Source organism: Macaca thibetana, chromosome Y, assembly GCF_024542745.1.
Source record: "Macaca thibetana thibetana isolate TM-01 chromosome Y, ASM2454274v1, whole genome shotgun sequence".
NCBI classification, from domain to species: Eukaryota; Metazoa; Chordata; class Mammalia; order Primates; family Cercopithecidae; genus Macaca; species Macaca thibetana.
Window position 1 is genome coordinate 10,540,793 of NC_065599.1, and position 25,493 is coordinate 10,566,285.

At 38.2% G+C, this 25,493-nt stretch overlaps 1 protein-coding gene and 1 long non-coding RNA gene across 4 annotated transcripts in view; one reads left to right on the forward strand and one right to left on the reverse strand.

The window, feature by feature from the left end:
* The window catches only part of LOC126947132 (uncharacterized), a 212,226-nt gene that overhangs the window by 110,204 nt on the left and 76,529 nt on the right, over window positions 1-25,493 (reverse strand). For both annotated transcript variants that reach the window (XR_007722938.1, XR_007722936.1), the window contains exon 2: window positions 8,808-8,954. This is a non-coding gene — a long non-coding RNA (uncharacterized LOC126947132). The remainder of the gene's footprint in view (window positions 1-8,807; window positions 8,955-25,493) is intronic.
* Window positions 15,157-23,839, forward strand: LOC126947119 (amelogenin, X isoform). Of its 2 annotated transcripts, XM_050777742.1 has the most exons (7): window positions 15,203-15,256; window positions 16,690-16,755; window positions 19,754-19,801; window positions 20,886-20,927; window positions 21,019-21,063; window positions 21,324-21,749; window positions 23,684-23,839. In XM_050777742.1, exons 2-7 carry the CDS (start codon window positions 16,702-16,704, stop codon window positions 23,687-23,689), a joined length of 621 nt encoding a protein of 206 aa, XP_050633699.1. In that variant the 5' UTR covers window positions 15,203-15,256; window positions 16,690-16,701; the 3' UTR covers window positions 23,690-23,839. The 2 variants fall into 2 exon arrangements, with proteins under 2 accessions (XP_050633701.1, XP_050633699.1); XM_050777744.1 differs by lacking the exon at window positions 20,886-20,927 and having other exon boundaries at window positions 15,157-15,256.

A 25,493-nucleotide genomic window follows, 5' to 3' on the forward strand; every position in this document is an offset into this window, starting at 1 on the left:
GTCTTGGGTGTACCAGGTCTTCTTTGATTCCATATGAAATTTAAAGTAGTTTTTTAAACCTATGTTAAAAATACCAACGGTAATTTGATGGGAATAGCATTGAATCTCAAAATTGCTTTGGGCGGTATGGCCATTTTCATGATATTTATTCTTCCTATTCTTGAGAATGAAATGATTTTCCCATTTGTTTGTGTCCTCTCTTATTTCCTTGCACTGTGGTTTGTAGTTCTCCTTGAAGAGGTCCTTCAAATCCCTTGTGAACTGTATTCCTAGGTATTTTCTTCCCTTTGTAGCAACTGTGAATGGAAGTTCATTCATGATTTGGCTCTCCACTTGTCTATTGCTGATGTAAACTAATACTTGTGACTTTGACACATTAATTTTGTACCATGAGACTTTGCTGAAGTTGCTTATCAGTTTAAGGAGTTTTGGGGCTGAGATGATGGGGTTTTCTAAATACTAAATCATGTCATCTGGGAACACTTGACTTCCTCTTTTCGTATTTGAATATCCTTTGCTTCTTTCTCTTGTCTGATTGCCTTGGCCAGAACTTCCAATACTACGTTTTATAGGAGTCGTGAGAAAAAAAAATTCTTGCCTTGTTCTGGGTTTCAAAGGGAATGCTTTCAGCTTTTTTCCATTTAATGAGATATTATTTCTTGTCTTCTGCTAGCTTATGGATTAGTTTGTTCTTGCCTCTCTTTTTTAATTACGATGCTAGCGTATCAATTTGAGATCTTTCAAGCTTTCTGATATGGGCATTTAGTGCTATAAATCTCCCTCTAACACTGCTTTAGCTGTTTCTCAGAGATTCTAATACATTGTCTCTTTGTTCTCACTGGTTTCAAAAAATTTTCTGATTTCTTCATTAAGTTCATTATTTACCCAGGAGTCACTCAGGAGCTGGTTCTTTAATTTCCATGAAATTGTGTGGTTTTGAGTAAATTTCTTAATCCTGAATTCTAATTTGATTGCACTATGGTATGAGAAACAGTTATTATTTAAGTTCTTTTGCATTTGCTGGAGTGTTTTGCTTTCAGTTATGTAGTCGATTTCAGAATAAGTGCCATGTGGCACTGAGAAGAATATATATTCTGTTGATTCGGGGTAAAGAGTTCTGTGGACGTCTACTATCTCCACTTGATGCAAAGCTGAGTACAAGTCCTGAATATCCTTGTTAATTTTCTTTCTCATAAATCTAATACTTACAGTGGGGTTTTAAAATCTCCCACTATTATTGTATAGGAATCTAAGTCTCTTTGTAGGTCTGCAGAACTTGTTTTATGAATCTGGGTGATCCTGTATTGTGTACGTATGTATTTAAAATAGCTCTTCTTGTTGAATTGTTCCCTTTACCATTATGTAGTGCCCTTCTCTTTTCTGTTGGTTTACAATCTGTTTTGTCAGAGAATGGAATTGTAACCCCTCCTTTTTTTGTTTTCCATTTTCTTGGTAAATTTTCCTACATTCCTTTATTTTAAGCTTATGCATGTCTTTGAATGTGAGATGAGTTGCCTGAATACAGTACAAGAATGGGTCTTGACTCATTATCCAATTTGCCAATCCATATCTTTTAATTGGGGCATTTAGACCATTTACATTTAGGGTTAGATTGTTATGTGTGAATTTGATCTTGTCATCATGATGCTAACTGCTTATTTTGCACACTAGTTGATGCAGTTTCTTTACTGTGTCATTGGTATTTATATTTTGTTTTTCAAGTGGCTGGTACTAACTTTTCCTTTCCATATTTAGTGCTTCTTTTAGGACCTCTTGCAAAGCAGGCCTGGTGGTAATAAAATCCCTCTGCATTTGCTTGCCTGGAAAGAATTTTATTTCTTCTTCGCTTATGAAGTTTAGTTTAGCTGGATACAAAATTCTGGCTTGAAAATTCTTTTCCTTAAGACTGTTGAATATTGGTCCCCAGTGTGTTTTGGCTTGAAACTTTTCTTCTGAGAGGTCTGCTTTTAGTCTGACGGACTTACCTTTGTAGGTGACCTGGTCTTTTTCTTCGTCTGCCCTTAACAGTTTTTCCTTCATTTCAACCTTGGAGAATCTGATGATTATGTGCCTTGGAGTTCATCTTCTCATGGGGTATCATAATGGTTTTCTCTGTATTTCCTGAATTTGCATGTTGCCCTGCCTTGCTAGATTGGGGAAATTCTCCTAGATAATATCCTGAAGTGTGTTTTCCAGCCTATTTCCATTCTCCCTGTCTCCTGCCGGTACTCCAGTCAATTGCAGGTTCAGCCTTTTTACGAAGTTCCATATGTCTTGGAGTCTTTGTTTATTCCTTTTCGTTCTTATTTCTCTTGTGTTGTCTGTGTGTCTTATTTCACCAAGGTGATCTTCAAACTCTGATATCCATTCTTCCATTTGGTCTATTTATCTACTGATATTTGTGTGTGCTTCATGAAGTTCTTGTTCTGTGTTTGTCAGTTCCATTAGGTTGTTCATGTTCCTCTCTATACTGGTTATTCTATTTAGCAATTCCTCTAACATTCTGTTAAGGTTCTTAGCTTCTTTACATTGGGTTAGAACATGCTCCTTTACCTCAGCATAGTTTTTTATTATCCATTTTCTGCCTGTTTCTGTCAATTCATCTATCTGATCCTCCATCCAGGTCTGTGCCCTCGAGGCACTGTGGTCATTTGGAGTAGAAAAGGCACTCTGGCCTTTGGGGTTTTCAGGATGTTTTCATTGATTTTTTTTCATCTTCATGAGTTTGTGTAGTTTTGGTGTTTGAGGCTGTTGACCCTTGGATGAGGTTTTCTAAGTACAGAATTACATCATCAACAAAGAAACAGTTTGACTTATTTTTTTTATTTGAATGCCTTTTATTTCTTTCTCTTGCATGCTTTCTCTGGCTAGGAATTCCAGTACTATCTTTAGGAGGAACAGTGAGAGTGGGCACCCTTGTCCTGTTCCAGTTCTCAAGGAGAATATTTTCTGCTGTTGCTGATTCAGATGGCTTTCATTATTTTGAGGTAGGTTCCTTTAGACAGATACTTAGTCTATTGAGGGGTTTTATTATAAAGGAATGTTGGGTTTTATCCAAAGCTTTTTCAGCACCTATCAAATGTTAATTTTTTACTATTTAATTTTATGGATACATAATAGGTATATATAATTATGAAGTACATGAATATTTGTAGGCAGATATACAATGCATAGTAATCACATCATGGATAATAAGGTATCTATCCTCTAAAGCATTTATCTTTTGTGTTACAAACAACCCAATTACACTAGTTTAGTTACTTTTAAATGTACAGTTACATTATTTTGAGTATAGTCACTCTGCTGTAATGTCAAATACTAGGTTTTATTCATTCTTTTATGTGATTTTTTTTGTACCGATTAATCATCCCTACCTCCTCCCCACTCTGTTAATACCTTTCCCAGCCTCTGGTAACCATTCTACTCTCTATCTTCATGTATTCACTTGTTTTGGTTTTTACATTCCACAAAAAATGTGAGAGCATGTGATGTTTGTCTTTCTGTGCCTGGCTTATTTCACGTAACATAATGAGCTCCAGTTCCATTCACACTGTTGCAAATAACGAGATCTCATTTTTCATGGCTAAATAGTGCCCCATGGTGTGTAAGTAACACACTTCATCTATTGAACACCTAGGTCGCTTCTAAATTTTGGCTTTTAAACAGTGCTGCAACAAACATAAGAGTGCATGTATCTTTTTCATATACTAATTTTGCATTTTGGAAGTATATATAACAATGAGGTTGTGGGATCATATGTAGTAGCTCTATTCTTAGTTTTTTGGTAAACTTCCAAAGTGTTCTGTATAGTGATGGTGCTAACTTACATTTCTATCAGCAGTGTGCAAGGGTTCCCTGTTCTTCATATCCTTACCAGCATTTATTATTGTCCATCTTTTGGATGAAACATAGGCAATAACAAATGATGATATATCATTGTAATTTTGATTGAATTAATCTGATGTCAGCTAACACCCCTAGTACAATGTTTAATATCAGTGGTGACAGTAAGAATCCTTGTCATGTTCTAGATCTCAGTTAAAAGGCTTTCAGCTTTTCCCCATTCAGTATGATACAAGATGTGGGTCTGTCAAATATGGCTTTTTGTTTGTTTATTTTTTGTTTTTGAGACAACAACTTGCTCTGACACCCAGGCTGGAGTGCAGTTGTGTGATCTTAGCTCACTGCCACCTCCCGCATTCCAGCAATTCTCCTACATCAGCCTCTCAAGTAGATGGTACTGCAGGCACCCACCACCATGCCCAGCTACTTTTCATATTTTTAGAAGTGACGAAGTTTCACCATGTTGACCAGGCTCGTCTCAAACTTCCGACCTCAAGTGATTTGCCTGTTTCAACCTCCCAAAGAGCTGTAATTAAAGGTGTAAGCTGCCACACCTGGCCATATATGGCTTTTTTAAATTATACGATTTTTGTTTTTGATAATGTTTATGCAGTGAATTATACTTATTGATGTGGGTATGCTGAACCAACTCTGTACGTGAGGAATAAAGTTTATTTGATCATGATGAATTAACTTTTTGATGTAATGCAGGTTTGGTTTGCTACTATTTGGTTGAGGGTTTTTATGTTTATATTCAGCAGGAATATAAAACTAAAAAGTTCATTTTTCTTGTATCTTTGCTAATTTTTGGTATAAGGATGATGCTGGCTTCACAGAGTGAGTTAGGAAGGAGCCACTCTTCCTCAATTTTTGGAATAGTTTCAGTCTAATTGTTACTTTTTTTTTTTTTGGAGATAGAGTCACTCTGTTGCCCAGGCTGAAATGCAGTGGCATGATTTCTCCTCACGTTCTGAACCTCCATCTCCCAGGTTTAAGTGATTCTCATGGCTCAGCCTCCTGAGTAGCTGGGATTACAGGCACCCACCAGCACACCCGGCTAATTTTTGTATTTTTAGTAGAAATGGGTTTTCACTATGTTGGCTAGGCTGGTCTCTAACCCTGGCTAAGAGATCTGCCCACCCTGGCCTCCTAAAGTGCTGGATTACAGGCGTAAGACACCATGACCGGTCTTTAAAAAAAGAAAAGAAAAGAAAAAATTACCCCTGATAGACAGACTTTGGCTTCAAATACATCTGGTCCAGGGAATTTGCTTTGCCTGGTAGGTCTTTTATTACTGATTTAAATTTTTAACTTTTGACTGATATATTCAAGTTTTTACTTATTTCCTGGAAGTGTGTATTTCCAGAAAGTTATCAATTTTCTCTAGATTTTCTAAATTGCTTGCATGAAGGTATTTCTAACAGTTTTTGAAGAGTTTTGGTTTTCTATAGAATTAGTTGTAATGACATCTTTGTCACTTATGATTATACTTATTTGGAACCTTTTTGTTGTTGCTAATCTAGCTGGTGGTAAATCAAACTTTTTTATTACTTGGAAATAACAACCCAGCTTCATTAATCTTTTGTATGGGCTTTTCATTTTAATTTCATTCAGTTCTTCCCTGATTTCAGTTATTTCTTTTCTTCTGCTATATTTGGGATTGGTTTATTCTTTCTCCCCACTTCTTCTAGGTGTGATATATCCTTAATTTCAGATCTTTCTAACTTCTAGATGAAGGTATTTGGCACTATAAAGTTTCTTGCCAATACTGCTTTCACTGTATCCCAAAACTGAAGTAATTTTTTGTCTCTTTATATTAACTTTAAAGGACGTTTTCATTCCTGCTATAATTTCATTGTTCTCCCAAGAGTTATTAAGGAGTAAGTTATTTAATTTTCATATTTTCACATAGTTTTGAGAGATCTTCATGGTATTGATTTCGATTTTACTTTTTGATAGGGGAGAAGAGCAGAGAAGTGCTGGTTAGAAAAGGACAGGTCACAGAAGGGCGCAGTGGCTCACGTCTGTAATCCCAGCACTTTGGGAGGCCAGGGCGGGCAGATCACCAGGTCAAGAGATAAAGACCATTCTGGCTAACACAGTGAAATCCATTCTGGCTAACACAGTGAAATCCTGTCTCTACTAAAAATACAAAAAAAATTAGCCAGGCGTGGTGGCGGGTGCCGGTAGTCCCAGGTACTCAGGAAGGCTGAGGCAGGAGAATGGTGTGAACCCAGAAGGCCAAGCTTGCAGTGAGCCAAGATCGCGCCACTGCACTCCAGCTTGGGTGACTGAGCAAGACTCTGTCTCAAAAAAATAAATAAATAAAAAGAAAAAGAAAAAAAAAAAGAGAGGAAGAAAGAAAAGGGCAGGGTCAGCATTCAGGGTTCCACTCTTGGGCCTATACACATGGATCTAAGTGAGGATAGGCACTCCTGTTTTCACACTCAAATGATGCTTTTCCAAAACCAGTCTGCCGCAGGTCCCATCCTGTGTCCATAAAAACCCCTCCAACGGCTGGGCATGGTGGTTCACGCTTGTAATCCCAGCACTTTGGGAGGCCAAGGCAGGCAGATCACGATGTCAGGAGTTCAAGATGAACCTGGCCAACATGGTGAAACCCTGTCCCTACGGAAGATACAAAAAAAATTACCTGGGCTGGGCACCCTGGCTCACGCCTGTAATCCCAGCACTTTGGGAGGCCGAGGTGGGCAGATCACAAGGTCAGGAAATCAAGACCATCCTGGCTAACATGGTGAAACTCCATCTCTACTAAAAACACAAAAAATCAGCCGGGCGTGGGTGGCAAGTGCCTGTAGTCCCAGCTACTCAGGAGGCTGAGGCAGGAGAATGGGAGGTGGAGCGTGCAGTGAGCCGAGATCATGCCACTGCACTCCAGCCTGGGTGACAGAGCCAGACTCCCTCTCAAGAAAAAAAAAAAATTACCTGGGCATGGTGGTGTACGCCTGTAATCCCAGCTACTCAGGAGGCTGAGGCAGGAGAATCACTTGAACCCAAGAAGGTTGCAGTGAGCCGAGATCTAGTCTGGGCCACAGGGCGAGTCTCCATCTAAAAAAATACAAACAAATAAACAAAAAACCCTAGACTCTAACAAACAAGCAGCTGGGTATTGGGAAAAGCAGAGGAGTAGAAGAGCACACTGACAGGCACCAGCAGATGCCAGCAGGCTATCAATGGCAGGAAGGCATGAATTTGGTTGGGGGTTGTGGGAGAAAAGTCTGATCGCTGGACCACCCAACTCCAGAGGAAGGCCATCTTTCCACGCCATCCTCCTTCTGGCCTCCCCATCACCTCACTGAGAGCTAGTTCCATTCAATAAAGCCTTGCACACATCCTCCAACCCATGTGATCCAATTTTTCCGGTACACTAGGGCAAGAATCCAGGATATAGAAAGCTCTCTGTCCTTGTGATAAGGCAGAGGGTCTAATTAAGCTGATTAACACAGTTGCCACACATGCCCACTTGGGTTTCAGGAGATGTAAACACTCAACACTACCTGCTGCCATGAGGTCAGAATGCAAAAATGCTTCCCACAAACTGCCTGCCTCCCTGCTCCCTCTAGGGATTTGACCAGGGGAGCAATAAAGAAGCAAGCCACTCCCCAGTTTCATGCTCTGTGAGGGGAACAAGGGAACTCTTTCTGTTTCACTTGTGTAGTATCAGATACTAATATTTTGTTTCCATGTTTAACATTCCCTTAAATACCTCTTGTAAGTGTAGTCTGGTGTTAAAAAATGTCCTTACTGTTTCCTCATTTCATAAGGATTTTATTTCTTCTTCACTTATGAAGCTCAGTTTGGCAGGATATGAAATTTTTTGATTTTTTTTTTTTTTGAGGATGCTGAGAAACAGGCCCCCATCTGTTTGAGATTGTAAGATTTCTGCTAACAGTTGTTCTGGTAGTCTAATAGGGTTTCTTTAATAAGTGACTTGATCTTTCTTTTCACCTGTCTTTACAATTTTTTTTGTATTGATGTTATTGAATCTAATGACTGTGTGCCTTGGGGATAGTCATCTTGTATAGTATCTTTCAGGGGTTCTTTGTATTTCTTGAATTAGCATGCCCATTGAGGCAGTAAGATTGGGGAAGTTTTTATGGACTGTATCCTCAAATATGTTTTCTAAATTGCTTACTCTCCTTTTCTGTCAGGAATGCCAATGAGTCATAGATTTGGTCTCATTCATAATCTCATGTTTTTTATAGGTTTCGTTCATTAAAAAATATTTTTTCTTCATTTTTGTCTGAATTGACTCAAAGTCCCTGTCTCTGAGCTCTGAAATTCTTTCTTCAGCTGGTTGTACTCTACTATTTCTTTGGGGAGAGTGTTCTTCGGCACTGGGGGCAGAGTGTTCTCCAGAGAAGGGTTAGTCACCCAGTTGAAAGTTCTCCCATACCATGTCCCACTTATGCTTGATAAGTCTTTAACAAATAAATGTAAAGTCAACAAAGGAAATCCTAAGACAGGTCAGTTCCAGGTCATTGTAAAGTTCTTCAGTGTCACTGAACTGAACAAACTGCTTAGAACAAACCCAACAGTTAGTTTTGTATAAATGGGCCATGGCAGATACTGTAGGGGCTAAAAGGTGTGACATATTACTAAGTCTGATAAAAAGTCCCAACAGACTTAGTGATAGTAAAACACTCATGTTTACTTCCTGTTAGTAACCACCATTCCTGCTATGAGAATAATCATTAACCAAAATGCTACAGTAATTGAGATGCTCTGTCTGATATTCCACACTGGTGCTTCTGTATATATATAGTTCTACAGCAAATAGTAGAGTGAGTATAGCAATTCCTGCAAGGGTGGCATAGTAAATAATTTCCATCAAAAAGAAATTCTACTATTTGGCTTAAAGGAAGATGTAGAAACAACAAAAAGTATTTGGAGAAGAAGGGGCAAGACTGAGTAAAATGAGTAGCTCTCACTCAGTTACTTACCTTTTGTGATTTTCAGCTTAAGCTCTCTTACTTCTTCACATTGATATTCAGGACATTGCTCTGAACTGTCAGGGGTTGCTCCCACAGCTCTCCAGGCTTTGACTTGTATGTGATGTATCCAGGAGCCAGTTCCTGTAACTTTTATTGCTGAGGGGGTTGAAAGAAGAACAGTATAAGGCCCTTCATACCGATACTAAATCTTCTGGGTGAAATAGAGGTGGCCCTATTTTCTGGGGTTGGGCTTTTGTCAATTGCGCTAATTCCTGTTGGAAGTGAGTCAGAGAAGTTACATGCCTAACTACCGCTGAGGTTTCCTGATCTGATAGAAAATCATTGGTTAATGGAAGGCTGTCCATACAGAATCTCAAAAGGACTCAGACCTAATTTTGAAAGGGTATTTCTTATTCTTATGGGAAGAAGAGTGACCCAAAAAAAGTGAGTTTTTAGGACAATTTCCTGAGATGTTTCTTGATAATATCAGTGTTCTCTACCCTTCCTGAGGATTGGGATAACCAAGCACAATACAGATGATATTGTGTAGACCTAGTATTTTTAAAAGCCCTTGTGTGACAGCTGCCTTTAATGAGGGCCCATTGTCACTTTGAAGATACTTAGGTAGACAAAGCAGGGAGTTATTTAATTAACGAACACTTTTATTACCTCAGAGACTTTTTCATTATAGTATGGAAATACCTCTACCAAGTTAACAAAGGTATCTACCCATACTAGCAGGTATGCCCTTTGTCTCTGGTATGTGGGTGAAGTCTATTTGAGAGTCTTCCCCTATTCTTTGGGTTTGAGGCAGAAGGAGTCACCTGTTCAGGGTATTATTTTTAAGACAGACTTCTCAAGCATTAACAACTTGCTTGACTGATTTTAGTAAATTCTCTCTTGAAAACAATCTCTGGCCACATTGATAAGTTTTATTTTTTCCCAGGTGAAAAGCTTGGTGAAGGACTTTAAAGGAGGCTGGCAAGTGGAGTTTGCCTTCCTGACTGTAGCCATCCTGAGGGCTAAAATATATACCCTTGAAAAGTGACCCATTATATTTCTGTAGGGGAGTACTGAGGTTTAATTTCTCTTATGGAGCCTTCCCAGATTAGAGGGATTTGAAGAGTGTTGATATCCTGAGGCATCCTTTCCTCTGATTTAGCTCCTTGATCAGCTAATCTGTTTCCTTCACCTACCTCATCTGTTCCCTTTTGATGTCATCTACAATGCATCATTGCCATTTCTCATGGAAGGAAAACTGAGGATAATAACATGTTAATTTGCTGGTGATATTTTATAGAACATCCATTGGCAGTTAAAAAAAAAAAAAGACTTTATTTCCAAATGGAAGCTTAAGCATGAAGAACCAGGAAAATTACGTTCCTTCTATGCCTAAATTGCTAATTTTTTAATAATAGAAGAACACTGAATTTTTAAAAAAATTTTTCTGCATTGAGACGATTATATGTTTATTTGTTCTTCATTCGGCTGATGTAACTTACTACATTTATTGCTTTGCATATTTCAAAAATCCTCACATTGCTCTAATAAATTCCAACTGATCATGGCATATTATATATCTTGATATCTTGTTGGATTTGTATTGCCTAGTCAATAATTTGTTTTCCTTTGGGTAGATGTCAGGTAGTGGGATTGCCGAATCAAGTGGTACTATTTTTAGTTCTTTGAGAAATCTTTACAGGTTGTACTAAAGTAAGAAAAAGAACATGTGTTTTCAGAAAGTGGGCTTAAACTTTTCAGAACTGTAGTTTTGCTTTATTTGTCTTTTCGTGGTTCTGGTCATTGCCTTGGTGATTAGTCACCTGTTGTATCACTGGCAGAAATGTCATTTTGCATTAAAGTGAGATTATGATGAGGCTTGAGGTCTTTTTGAAGTTACTTGCTCAGCTATCTTGGTTTTAACTAGACTCACCTGGTCTAGCTACAAAGGGAATTTATCACATTCCCTTAATTTTCCAAGCACCATTTATTGAAGAGAATTTTTGTTTCTCAGCATATGTTACCTAGTGAAATACTTTTAATGTCAGTCCTTTCATTAGAGAAATAATATATTTTAACTCTAGGTGCCAGAAATCAGCTTCAGAGAAGGTAATGTATTATTGTTGTGGGGTCATAAGTAGGCAGACAAAGGGTTATAGAGCTGTTACAGAAAGGACACCCTGAGCTAAGTATGGCAGGAATGCTCACCCAAAATGAGGGTTGTGCATGGGAAACCTGGCACCATGTCATGATCTTATCCTCAGTAAAAGGTCCCTGTGGAAATCCCTGAGAGGGGGAAAGAGGACTTGTTGCTAGATAATTATTGGGGTCCTTTGGTGATGTCATATTTTCTTACTTTTTCTTGTTTCGGTGTCCCTGTGTTAGGATCTGCACATCTCCCGTAACAGTTGCTTCTTACAAGTTTTTGAAATTGCTCTGATAGGTGAGAACTTTTTCCTGAAGGTACACACACATGCGTGCACACACACACATATGCACATTTGAGACATTTGGCTTTGATTTTGGGTACCTGCAGTTGTGTAATCTCTGTATGACTTCTTTAGCACTAAACAAGTTCAGTGGTATCTCTGATTTGCCCAGTGGCTTAGGGTATGGTTATTAGTTGAAGTTATGGTGAAGTTTTTCTGGGGAATATGATACCAGATGAGTTAATGCTCCCAGTGGCATTGGTACATCAAAAGCGTCCCTGTTTGTAGGCATCAATGCAGCTTAAACAGGCACCAATGTTACTGTGTCCTGGAAAGTCAATTCTTGGACCACCAGATGGCTTACTTAGACACTGGTAGTAAGAAAAGTGGTTCAGGTGACTAGGTGGATTCTTGGGCCCCTGTCCAGCTGGTGTATGGGTGACGGCAGTAGCAGTGGTGGAGGAACACATTGGGACCCAGAAGCCCATGTTGGTGTTGCTGGTAGCTGTGATGGATTGGGTAGTACAGTTCTTTGGCTTGCTGGTAGTATGAATGGATGGGTGTTCTCTATGGCAATATCAGTAGGTTGGGTCAGTCTGATTTCAGACCCTGGCCTTCAGACCCTTCAGATCCCTGAAGGGATCAGATGCCATTGGTGATGGGCTGGGTCAGGATATTTCTCGGCTCCTGGATAACATACTAGAGCCCTGGCTCTGGTGCTTCTCCTCAGGGTCCTGGTAGTGTCTTCACACACTGGCTGTGACAGACAGAGGCATTACTAGAGGAATGCTCTACTGTGGGATGATATGGTTGGTGCATTATGAGCCAAACACCAGGAAGCGGGGGCCTCTCAGGTGGAACGGCATGGGTAAGAAGCTAAAGAAGCTGTGGAGACTTAAGACTCTTCATGCCCTAGTCTCACAGTAGCCCACAGCAGAGTGGTGGGAATTGTCTTATGTTTGTCTAACAGTCTGGTCTCACCTGTCCTTTCCTGGTCATATGGTAGCTACAGCCATGTCTGTTTGGACTCAGCCCCAGTGTGGAGCACAGCCCAACCCTAAATTCTCAAGATGGTGCCAAGAACCCACGACCAGAAAGGGCAGGGTTTCTCTCTGGTGAGTTTCATGAGTAAGAAGTTGTGAGGACTGCTAACTTATCACACCCTGGTCCTACAGCATGCTGTAGCAATATGGTAAGGATTGTCCTAGTGGTCCCTTTTCTCTTCTTCCTTTTTGGCCCAGTGGCAGTAGCCATTTCAGTCTGCCCTCTGGGCAGGAGTAGATCCTAGCATGAAGGTTCTTAGAATGGTGCCACGCTATAGCTGCTCTGGGCTCATGTCTGTGGGATTCTAGGTGTGTTCCTTTCTGGAGCAATGTCTCTGTGCAATGCCTAGGTCCCTCCCTGTGTTAATCCTGAGGCACACACGGATCAAGGGTATTTCCAATAGTCAATATCACAAAACCCTGTTGCAGAAGGGTGGAACCCTGGGGGTTTGTCTTTTACTCTTTTTCCATATTTAGGAGATTCTCTTAGTTCCCGGCTGGGCAAGCTACCTTAAGCCCTTTTTTAAGCGCTTGCAGTTATTCTTATCACTTGTCTGTTCAACCCCAGGATTCTCTCTTAGACAATGTGTTGAAAGTGTGAGTATCACTTGCTATTTGGGTTTCTCTCTATGGAAGTGGTACATGTTAGCAACATCTAATCAGCTATTTTGATCCTCTCCCTCAGGAAGTAGTCAATACAATAAATTATATTTTTTTTAATTCAACTTATTCATAAATGAAATTTTTGTTTATGTAAAAAAGTTTCTACTGAAATGTTGTTCTCTCTTCCAAAACAGCTGATAATTTTTAAATTTTTAACGGAGACCTAAATGGAGAGATTTCAAGCAGAGTTATCCATATGTTAAGATTGTATGAATTAGAATATTCAGTTGGGAGAAATAGAAGGAATCACATTGTTTTTGAGATACAGGTCATCAAACTCTGGACAATTCTCCACAGTGAATTAGAAGCAAGCATTCTGTTGTTTACATTGAACAAATATATAACTTCTTATTCAAAAATATGAAACAACATAATAAAATACATTGTTAAGGCCACAAGACCTCTACTTTTTGTTTTCAATCATTTCTTTAGAAGAGATCACCCATAATTTTGTAGAAAAATTTCTTAAATCCTCTTAAGAACTTCAATAAACATAAATAAAATAAAATAAAATAAAATAAATTGAAGGAGAACATGGGTTATACTTCCCTTCTCTCTCCTTTTACTCCCTCTCTTACCCCTTGTCTACAAATAAGCTAAAGCCTGTTTTCTTAAAACTTACTTTTACAATTTCCTTCAATGAGTATTCTTCTTACCTTCAATACACAATTCACTAATAAATATATTCATAAATACATATACACCCTGGGCACAGCTGGCATTTAGAACTATATTCTGCGTTCACTTTAACTCATCTATGTTGCCCTTTATAATCTTCTACATCTTTCTGTATAGGAAGAAGTAGAAGGTGATAGGTTTATCTTTCTTCCTTTTAGCTTGATTTACCTTTCTTCATAAAAATTATCCATTTCTTACTAATATCCCTACTTCATCCTAGAATCTTATTTTCATCTTTAAAAAATTTCTAAGTGCCATATGGTGAATTAGGACAGGTAATAAATAACGTTCCATTTACTAACGATGTCCCTCTCTAATTTTCATGCTAATTCTATTAAAAGAGTTTTGTTACTGTTCCCAGTTTATATATGAAGAAAGTTGGCTCAGACAAGCTAAGTAACTTAAAGGTTGTCCCCTGATGAAAGTTGGGTAAGGTGAACCCACACACATTTATATCATAGCATTAACTATTATACGCATGCTTTTCATACATATTTTGTCCTTGAATTTAATTCTTCAAATTTTGCTCATCTGTACTGTACAATATTCATATGCAAAAAGTTTATAAATATTAGCTAATTATTCAAAGAGACTGAGCTATAATATTAGTTGTATCTGGGTATTACTATGTCCTTTATTAATTTAATATTGATAGACTCACTAATTATCTCGATGCTAGTTAAAAATTTATTTTTAATTGATCAGATATAAAATAATAAATTTATGTGGTTCACTAAGATGAAAGGGTTATAAAAAAGCATGCTTTTGATAGACAGATCACAGTTCTCAGAGAGGAAAAGATTTTTGTTGTTGTTGCTTAGGCAAAGTAGAGCTTACTAAAATAAGAAAACAATTCAATTAAAGAGACACTAAAGAAAAAGAAAATCTGGTTCATGCATGAAAGAAAGCAGAAATGTGCTAGAAGTACATGGGCAAAAAAGAGCCATCATACTTAGAAAGGTTGATATGCTATGTAGGATGAAGTAGCCAGGGCAATATGCCTTATGATAGGTGTTCCTAAGTATTTAAATATATTTTTGTGTGTGCTGTCTAATGTGTAAAATCCTTCGGGTCTTGCCTTTTAGATCATGCATAAAAGTTTTGCTACTAGGATAACCTTGAATTTGTTTAGATAATAAATAGTTGCAGATCACACCAGAGAGACTTTTGGCCCTTTTTTGAACAACACAGTGGTGATAAAGGAGTAGCTAGAGGGAACAAAGGACATACCTTTAAGGAAAGCAAAACATAGAGCTGTAGTGATTTAAAAATTTTAAACGATCACAGGCAATGACATAAGACCCTCTTAAACATAAGTCTGAATGTTTTGGCATGTGCAAGCTACAAATTTGCTGACTTAAAAACAGTGCAATGAAGCTCCTTTTGCCTGTTAAACATATTATTGACTATAATGAAGGACTATATGGACTAATCACAATATACTACCTTATATTTAGCCATGGTTGCAAAAAAATTATGATGATACAGGAATTTTTAGTCACATTCAACATATTTTTTCTTCACAAATGTGATTGGTTATTGTAGATACCTTGAAGGATATAAATTGAGCCCATACTTAAAGAAAATCTATAGGACCAAGCCTCCCTGTGTTGCACAAAGAAAGTTTCTCTGAATATATTTAAAGGTATGTGGATTTTACACATTATTTTGTATTCTTTTTATTCTGCTTAATTCTTTTCTGTAATTCATATTTAATAGATGCTAATAAATTCCATGTTTCTAATACTTTATGCTGTTAAGAATCAGTTACTTCTATTGGATTATGATTAAATTTGACTCTCATTACGTAATCTTTTTTTACTTTATAATGCGTCAAAGTATTTGTCTACACGTGTATTTAAATTTTAATTTTAGAACTCAAAAGGAGTTCCTGGAAGTCAAACTCACAACAAATATTTATCTTAATTACTTGTAAACTAAATTGAAATAATACTTCAAGGCTGTCTTTATTATTTGAACAGATTTTTTTGTTATATACATCAAATAATACCTTATTTCATACTAAAACTATCATCTAAAACTTTATCTCTTTTAAAAATTATTTTATTTAATAACACACATTTAGGATAGAACATCAATGTAGTACTCATATCAGCATTACTAAATATTATATTCACTGTCTTAACCAAAATTAATGTCTTTTTACTTAAAGATTTTTAAAGTTAGTCAATAATTTGAGCCATGAAGCATTGTGCATATGTCTAAGTGGACAAGTTTTAATTCATATCTCACATCTCTAATTTGTAGAGTAATTAAATTAGAACATATATTAAAGGGAAGATACCATGAAATAAAAATAGAATCTTTGAGATATAAATTATCCAAAACTTACTGAAGAATCAATAAATACACAGATCATTGTTTTCTTTGCCTTTCTGTTTAACCTTATCTTTTGCTATGCAGACCCCCTGAGCTCAGACATTTCACTTGCCTGAAGTTCTACAAGGCTGGAAATCCCTGTCATTTCTTAATCTATTTTGGCAAATAACTTACATTTTTTCCCTCAAATCATCAGTCTTTGTTTTTAACAGTATCAATACCTAGATGGGTAATACAAGAAATATTTCTCAGCTGCTCATTTTAAAGTGATAAAATGCTGTGTAGTAATGGGTAAATACCTACCCTGATGGGCTCTTGAACCCTAAAAGCCAACTTTGTTCCTTTAATTATTAATTACAAATTATACCTAGCTTGTATGGCTTTAGGGGACCATACAGACAGACAGGAATATGGCATTCCAAATTACATAACGACATGATTTATTTTCCTAAACTTGTTCAGTTTCCAACCTAAATGAAAAATGATTTTATGCTAACTACTTTGACTCCAAAATAATAAAATGGACTGAGAACTTGAAATCAAACATGAACAAATTAACCTGGCAAAGAATATCCTACTTGCTACCCATGGACAAATGCAGATTATGTTTTTTAAGATAGCTTTATGATGTACATGTCTGAGAAGAGATGAGAAAAGCAGATTATGTTTTTTAAGATAGCTTTATGATGTACATGTCTGAGAAGAGATGAGAAAAGCAGTTGTTGACTTTCATTTCAGAACCATCAAGAAATGGGGACGTGGATTTTGTTTGCCTGCCTTGTGGGAGCAGCTTTTGCCATGCCTGTGAGTAAAAGATTCTTAGCATAAGTCGTGTCCAATTTACAAATGTGGAAATAAGAATCTGTCCCCTAGCTGGGAAACTTTAGGGTTTAAAACAGTTTAAGCTGAGAGGCCCCAAAACATTTGTGTTGAAGAAACACTTTGAGGAGTGAAAACAGATTATCTCTTCCTAGCTTATTTTGCTTAGCAGAATGTCTTTCATGCTCTTTCACATCTTTGTAAATGACAGGATTTTCTTCCTTTTTAAGGCTATAGTGTTCCATTGATTAGCCTCACTTAATCTTTCCACATTGTAAATATGTATCTAAACATCATATTGTACACTATGAATATATATAACTATGATGTACACACAAAAATTTAAAAATAAATCAAGTAATTAAATAAAATAGCTTCTGAGATACCTCCACTAGAGGTTCTGATTTGGTACAACTGGGGTTTGGCCTAGGAGTCTGTATTTTTACAAGCTTCCCAGGAGTTTCAGTTGACACTATTCGCTTGTAAATATCACCACCGTTTCTAGATGGAGGAAGTTTTTGGTTTTTTTGTGTTTTTTTCCTTGTTGTTGTTATTGAGACGGAGTCTCGTTCTGTCCCGCAGCCTGGACTGCAGTGGCACGATCTCAGCTCACTGCAACCTCTACCTCTCATGTTCAAGTGATTCTCCTGCCTCAGCCTCCTGAGTAGCTGGGACTATAGGCATGTGCCAGCACATCACACTAATTTTTTGTATTTTTAGTAGAGACAGGGTTTCACCACGTTGATCAGGCTGGTCTTGACTGTTTTGTTTTTTTATTACTATTATTAATAACGCAAAGACTAAATATCAATAAAGGCCAAAACGAGCGAAGAAAGTGGCAGCCTTTTTATCTGCAAATATGCACGCACTCTCCCGCGAGGTTCACTGGTCCACAGGAAAAGCGGCCAGGGCAGTCCCGCTGGCCTTTCTGGTGAGGTTCTCCGGTCCATGAATGCAGGCGCCAAAGAAGTCACGTGGACTCCCTGCCTGAGGCGGACTTTTATGCATTGGCACTGGAAGAGGGTGGGGGGGGGGGGGGTGCGGTGGTAGGGGGGGTGCGGTGGTAGGGGGTGCAGTGGGCGGGATAGGGGCGTGATAGGGGCGTCTCAGTAGACGTGGCTGGGTAAGTTTCCATTTCTCTGGATTGACCTCACCTGGTGCATGCTCAGTTGATCTGCATTTTCCTTGGGGCGGGCTGCACTTTCCCTAGCCGGCAAGTTGTTGATGAAGAACCCGGAAGCAACAGGGACTGTGCCTTCTTGTTAACCTTCCTCCATCTTGTCCCTTCCCCCTCACCCAAACATCATCTCCTGACCTTATGATCCACCTGCCTCGGCCTCCCACAGGGCTGGGATGACAGGCGTAAGCCACAATGCTGGCCTGGAGGAAACTTTTGAAAAGGACTCTTGAAAGGTCTCCAGAGAAAGTGCTTCATCAGCCTTATAAAAATATTACCAAAATGCCCGTTTGGTCTAAAACCCAGCTCCTCTCAAGTCTCCAGATCTCTTCTTCCCCTCCACAGATTACAGTTGTTATCCGTCAAAGGGTAAGATTTCTGTGTTAGGAATCCACTTCTAGAACCATCTTAACTAATCTCAGAAGTCCTACCCCTTTGGGTGCATCTGATAAGTATGTGGCTTTCTTGTGGTTGCCCAGGATCCCGCCTACACTCAATATATAGTGATATATTTTATATTCAGATGTATTAAACACCAGATGTCAGACCCACTCTATCTAGATACAGGTGCATAAAGGGAAAGAACTTAGAACACATGCATGCCAAGCAGCCTGCATTTACTTTTTGGTGGCATAAAGAGCAGCTGATACAACCAGAAGCCAGCAAGCTTCCACACCTACCTCCTCTCTTCCTCTCTCGTGCACAAAGCCAAGATTCTGTGCTCTGCCTTCCTGAAATCCTGCACTGTGGCAATCCCTAGTCTTCTCAAGAGTGCCAGCATTACAAATTCAGCCCTTTTCCTGCTCTCGATCAAGAGGGTATAGGACCTGAATAAAACCATTCACATTCAGATAAGAGTGAATAAACCCTCCTATGGAATGTGAGAATTTTTAAATAATATAATATAGCCAGTCCTAAATGAGGTCAATGTCTGAGGGAGACTTTCTTCATGATTGTCTCTCTTTTCCTTCATGTGGACCCCAGGCACAACTAGAGTTCCACAATGCAGGCACCAAACACTTGGCGCGCACCTTAGAGAGGATAGACAGTCCTGATTCAGATAATCACTCAGGTAGCCTTTTATTTTTAACTTAAAATTTTTCTGCCATAAAAACACGGGGAGAATGATGAAAAAGACTGGCCTAAATAAACTCTTTCATTTTTCCACGGGATTTATAAAGTTTCTACTTTCTGCACCCATCTTGTTCTGGCATTCATTAATTTCCATCTTGTGGTTTCTTTTGTTGTTTGGATGTGTTGTTTACTTTGCATGTCAATTATGACAAATCCCTTTGATACTTAAAGTATTTGACCACCTCCTGATCTACAAGGGAATATTTGTGAGACAATTCTCTGCTTGTTGATATTTCTTTACTGTGTAAAAGAAACACACTTCACTCCCCAACATGGGGTGAGTTTTATCAGCAAGTAAACTGTTAGACAGGGTAAGGTAGAATTCATTGACAACACTGGGGTGGGAGAAGGATGTTGTTTGATCACTGGAGAATAAATGTGTCCTGGTTTCTGCTTCCAGGTCTCCAACTTTAAGACTATAACCCTAGGAACAATCATTTAGCTATTCTAGACCTCTTTAAAATAAGAGGTCTCCCCTCCTACATAGCACATTTATTTTAACAAAAAACAGACCTTAAATATAGTCTATATTATACAGATTTTTTAAAAGTAATTTTAGTCTCTCTTAATGTGAACAATTGCATATTGACTTAATCTCTTACTCTCTCTTCCCTTCCTTCACACTCTCCCTTCCTCTCTCTTTCTATTCTCCTCGCCTCCTCCCTATAAAAGCTACCACCTCATCCTGGGCACCCTGGTTATATCAACTTCAGCTATGAGGTAATTTTTCTCTTTACTAATTTTGATCACTGTTTGCATTAACAGTCCCCTGGGTTCTGTGAAGAATAGTGGGTTGACTCTTCATGCCAAATGAAGTGCTTTCTCAAGTGGTCCCAATTTTACAGTTCCTACCATCAGCTTCCCAGTTTAAGCTCTGATGGTTGGTCTCAAGCCTGTGTTGTTCCAGCCACCCTCCTGCCTGATTACTCGGATTGACTGTCTCCTCCTAAATATGGCTGTAAGCTTATTCATCATGAACCACTGCTCAGGAAGATTCCATGAAAGGGCAAAAAGTCAACTCTGACTGACCAGCTTGGTTCTATCCCATCTGGTGAAATGTAAAGATTAGGTAAAATTACTGACTTTGGGGAAATAATTTCCTCTCTTTGGAACCCCAGTTTCCTCATTTGGATGAGGGAAATTACTGTAATATTCACATTTCAAAATGTTGGACAGTAATATAGTTAACAGTTACAAAACTGCTTTGTCAGGTATAATATGAGCAAGGTAATTAATTTTTTATTGATTAAATGCTGTATTACTAGAAAAAGAATCCCCAAACCTAAGGTTAACCAATATATACTGTTCAGAAAGGAATAAAATTCTTACTTCTCTCACAGGTTCAGGTAATAATCTTTGAGTTTATTTACTTACACAAGCTGCTGACAAATGTTAGTAAGAATCTGATGCAAGGTGTTCTGTTACACCTAAAAGACTGACAAATTTGATCAGTAAATCTGTGTTTTTAGGATGAGGGACAGTGTTTGCACCTTTTTTTTCCCATTGTGACATCAAAGGAAAGATGAAATTAACATTATGTCACATTATTATGGCATAATTTTATGTTTGCTTTGCTCTTACAATGAAGAGCAGGAGCTATGAAAATAAATAGATTTACTCCCTTTATAACTTCAGTCAAGTTAATGAATCTCTTTAACTTCCCATGACCTCATCTAACAAGTGAGAGTAATAATACTTGTCTCCTAGCATATGAGAAAAGATGAAGAATGTGTGTGATGGATATAAACACAGTGCCTGACACACAGGAAGCACCCGACAAATGTTTACCTTCTTTCTTTTGTAGAACTCACGTTCTCAGGCTATCAGTGTTGACAGGACTGCTTTAGTGAGTCTATATTTCATACTGCATCAGTGAATTTCTACATTGGATAAAAGTAAATTAAATCAAATGGACTCTAATACATCTTTCTCTTAAGGTGCTCACCCCTTTGAAGTGGTACCAGAGCATGGTAAGACCACCAGTACGTAGACATTTTGTTCTTCTCTGAAATTATTAGGCATGCATTTAAATTCCCATTTTCAGAAAACACTATGCGTACTCCACATACAGACACTAATGGGAAATTTAGTTTGTAAAAAATCATATCCTGTACACAGTTACAAATTTTTGCAGAGGAAAAATAAAATATTCCTGGGGCCATAATGGCAAAGAAAACACTGCTGCTTCTCTGGTTGGAGTCACCTGAGCCAATGGTAAACCTGCCTCTCTGTTTCTCACCAGTACCCTTCCTATGGTTACGAGCCCATGGGTGGATGGCTGCACCACCAAATCATCCCCGTGCTGTCCCAACAGCACCCCCCGACTCACACCCTGCAGCCTCATCACTACATCCCAGTGGTGCCAGCTCAGCAGCCCGTGCTCCCCCAACAACCAATGATGCCCGTTCCTGGCCAACACTCCATGACTCCAACCCAACACCACCAGCCAAACCTCCCTCCGCCCGCCCAGCAGCCCTACCAGCCCCAGCCTGTTCAGCCACAGCCTCACCAGCCCATGCAGCCCCAGCCACCTGTGCACCCCATGCAGCCCCTGCTGCCACAGCCACCTCTGCCTCCGATGTTCCCCATGCAGCCCCTGCCCCCCATACTTCCTGATCTGACTCTGGAAGCTTGGCCAGCAACAGACAAGACCAAGCAGGAGGAAGTGGTGAGTATACCTTGAAGCCACTACAATGCAAATCCTGTTAAAATGGTGTAGCAAAGTTGGCCCCAGAGTTCTAAGGGGTCCAACAACTCAGGGTCTAGAGTTGTCGTAGTTACAGGTCTATGATTCTATTAGTCCAAGCAATATGTTGTGTCTTTACACTATAAACAAATGTATCTAAGTGGCTTGGTAATTAAGACCACAGTTTTCATGGTGGCTTTAAATTTTATTATTATTGAATTTCTACCAGAGTATAAATTATGAAAACCCATTACTAGAAAAATATATTATTAAACCCTCTTAATTTTAAGGGCAACAGCATAAGGGAATATCAGTTCTTTCATTTCAAAGATTTGACTAGCAAGAAAAGGCTATAATTGCCTTGAAGGCTTAAGATAAGATGGGGTGAGTAATTTTTAGAGTGCAAATATTTGAACAAGCTACAAAAGGTAGATGGGAAATCTCTTGAAAAACCTATAGGAAGGTTTCCTGTTTTCAGTAGTTTTCAATCTAACTTGGAGAAAGCTAAACTAAACATGCTGTTAGAGTCCTTTTTAGTGCTAAGATTCCAAAGATATTAAGCTTTTAACAAGAAGTTACCTCAATTTAGCACTGAATCTTCCATTATGAGAAGCACTTACAAATGAATGGGAATAATCAATAAAACAAACTTTATCCACATCCATAAAGTCTTATTTCTATGTATATGAGATTATGTGACTCTATCACTTATATGTATCCAACTGTAATTCCAATTTATACAAGCTATTGATGATTTACTACTGAGAAGAATAGAAAAGTGAGGTGGAAATGACCAGGATAGAAAGCCAGGACAGCTACGTTCAAGTTCTGGCTTTACTCTCAAAAAGGAGGCACTATTGTAAAAGTTACTTCAAATATATGAGTATTTTCTTTTCTTTTAAATGGGGGAAAATGATAAAATCATATCATTTTGAAGCATCTGTCCAGGTATAAATGTGATAACTTCTGAATTAAAAAGTCATACTATATGTCATAAATGGCTTCATAACTGTGAGCATGTTTACAGAGAATATGGGGCAGAATTTTTGAAAATTGATTGAGGCTGGGTCAGGTGGCTCACACTTGTAATCTCAGCACTTTGAGAAGCCCAGGCAAGTGGATCACCTGAGGTCAGGAGTTTGGGACCAGCCTGGTCAACATGGTGAAACCACATCTCTTCTAAATATATGAAGAGGGGAAAAAAAAAAGTTAGTTGGGCGTGGAGGCAGATGCCTGTAATTCCGATTACTAGGGAGGCTGAGGCAGGAGAATTGTTTAACCCAGGGAGTGGAGGTTGCAGTGAGCCAAGATTGCACCATTGCACTACAGCCTGGGTAACAAGAGTGAAACTCTGCCTCAAAAAAAAAAAAAAAAAAGAAACGAGATTGATTTAATCCTAGGTAATCTGATGTCTATCATTGGCTATTCTACTCTAAAGCACATGTTCTCTCTGTGCATAGAAAATGCATTTATTTATCTCCTTATTACGAATTAACACCATGGACTTTATAATGTGCTAACACCTTGACAAAGCTATTTATGGAAAGGTGACTTTGGGCAGATAGTTTGAACTCTTTAAAACTCAGTTTCTTTTTCTGTAAAATTTCAGTATAAATACTGACAGTTTCTTAGAGTTGTTTTATGAAAAATAAAATAGCATTATGAGCTTGGAACCTGGACAATTGTTATTTTGTTATAAAATAATAGGCTTTAAGTGTTCTGAAGGTAGAAGATGGCTTCATGGACACCTAGTATCTAATGACAATGAAAGAACAAAGAAACTTTGGAAATTACAGAGTTCAACTTAAATGGTTGTACATTGTTTTGACAAAAGTGAAGGCATACATGTATTGTAAATGGTACTCACTAGAAACATTTGTAAATTATTTAATTGTTCCTTTTGCTATTTTTTTCAGGATTAAAAGATCAGAATATCAGAGGAGAACTGAAGTAAACACTTCAGTTGCTTTCAGGGATGACACAAGCACACAATGATTTTTGCTTAAAATCACTTAACTTAGCAAATTCTGTAACTAAAACTGTACCAATAGTAGACAATAAAATGTTTTAAACATTATTCATGTCTTTGTGTTGAATGAAACTTAAATTTTCCTATCAATCATTTGAGACAATATATTATGAATGAGTATTCTTGAATAAGGTAGGAACTGCTCATTTACTCATACAAATTGGCAAGTAAATAGGGATTATATTTCCTTTTACAGAAAATTGAAATTATAGTATGCCAAATCTTTTTTAAAAATGAAATTTACACATCAGTTAAAATCGTTGATGAAATAAAAATTTATGAACATGTACAATCACTGAAACCCAAACCAAATAAAGGGAATTTTATATGAAAATTTCTTTACATTAAAAAAGATAAATTTTTGAAGACCATATTAGCAAACAAATTAGGATGTGTAACACTAGTTGTATACTTCACACCACATCGGCAATCAAAATCTGGTTTATCTCACTCTACATAAAATGATTTTTAAATAAAATTATGTGATATGCATAATAATGTACTGAATTGAAAATTATCTAAGTAGTTTGTTTTCTGAAGAGAAATGTTATTAATGGAACTTCAAATAGAGAATTGCAGTGATGTTATATACAAGTCATTTATTTCACTTCCTAATCTTTAAGATGATAAATTGTAAAAATTGAAGACTGCACAGTCTTCAAAATGTTAACAGATGCGTAAAATGGACTCAAAACAAATTTTCTGTGCCACTCATATTTATATTTGAATCCTTTTTTTTCTTCCTACAACCACACAGAATTGTAAACAGTCTTTTCGGGGTTTATATTACATGCACCCATGGTAACTTTATTTCAGTACCTTTATGATTAAGACCCCTTAATCATTTTCTGGAATGGATAAACATAACTTTACTGGAAGGGTGTCAATATTCAAGCAAATAACTTCATTTTAAAGAATTTAGATTCAATTTTTAAAGGTAGAAATTTTTTAAAGGTAGAAAAATTTTTAATCAATTGGCCTGGACCAATTCTAGTCAATTGAGTCTCTATAAGCACGGTCTAGGGCAGGGCAGTACTCTATGTGCTGTTAAAAATAGGTCCACATCCTTAAGGAATCTAGAAATTACCAAAGGGATAAAAGAAGCCCACAAATAACAACTAAAAAGGCCAAATGGTATTAATACTATGACAGAAGTACAGTCAAAATGCTCTGGTGAATATGGGAAATATCCTTGGCTAGCTGTCCAACAGCTTTTCTCAGCACTCCTTCCTTGTTGGCAAGGCTGGAATCAATCCCAGCATTCAGTCTTCCACGAGCTCAGGAGTTATGAGTTCCCTTGTTGCCCCAGGGGAGCCCCCACCCCACAGCCAAGGCAGGTGGAGAGTGAGCTTGATACCCAGCCTGAGAAACCATGTGCCACAGAACTGTGCCATCCATAAATTGAAAAGTGCCACTCATGAACCCATGCCACTGGGGTCTAGGGTCCCAATTCTGGAGCTGTGAAGATTCTCAACAGCCTCTCAGCTAGAATCTGCTTAAGCCTCTTGAGTTCCTGGCGGGAGGGCTGACCAGCACCACAGCTATAGCTGCCTACTGCCTAAGCAGTTTGTACTCCTTGAGGGAAGGGCAGCAGCAAGCACTGAGACTGATGGCTGCGTAACACGCTAAGCTCCCCAAATGGGGGGAGGGTGGCATCCATCTCTATGCTCTGGGCTGTGCTTTTCCCCTGCTGGAGC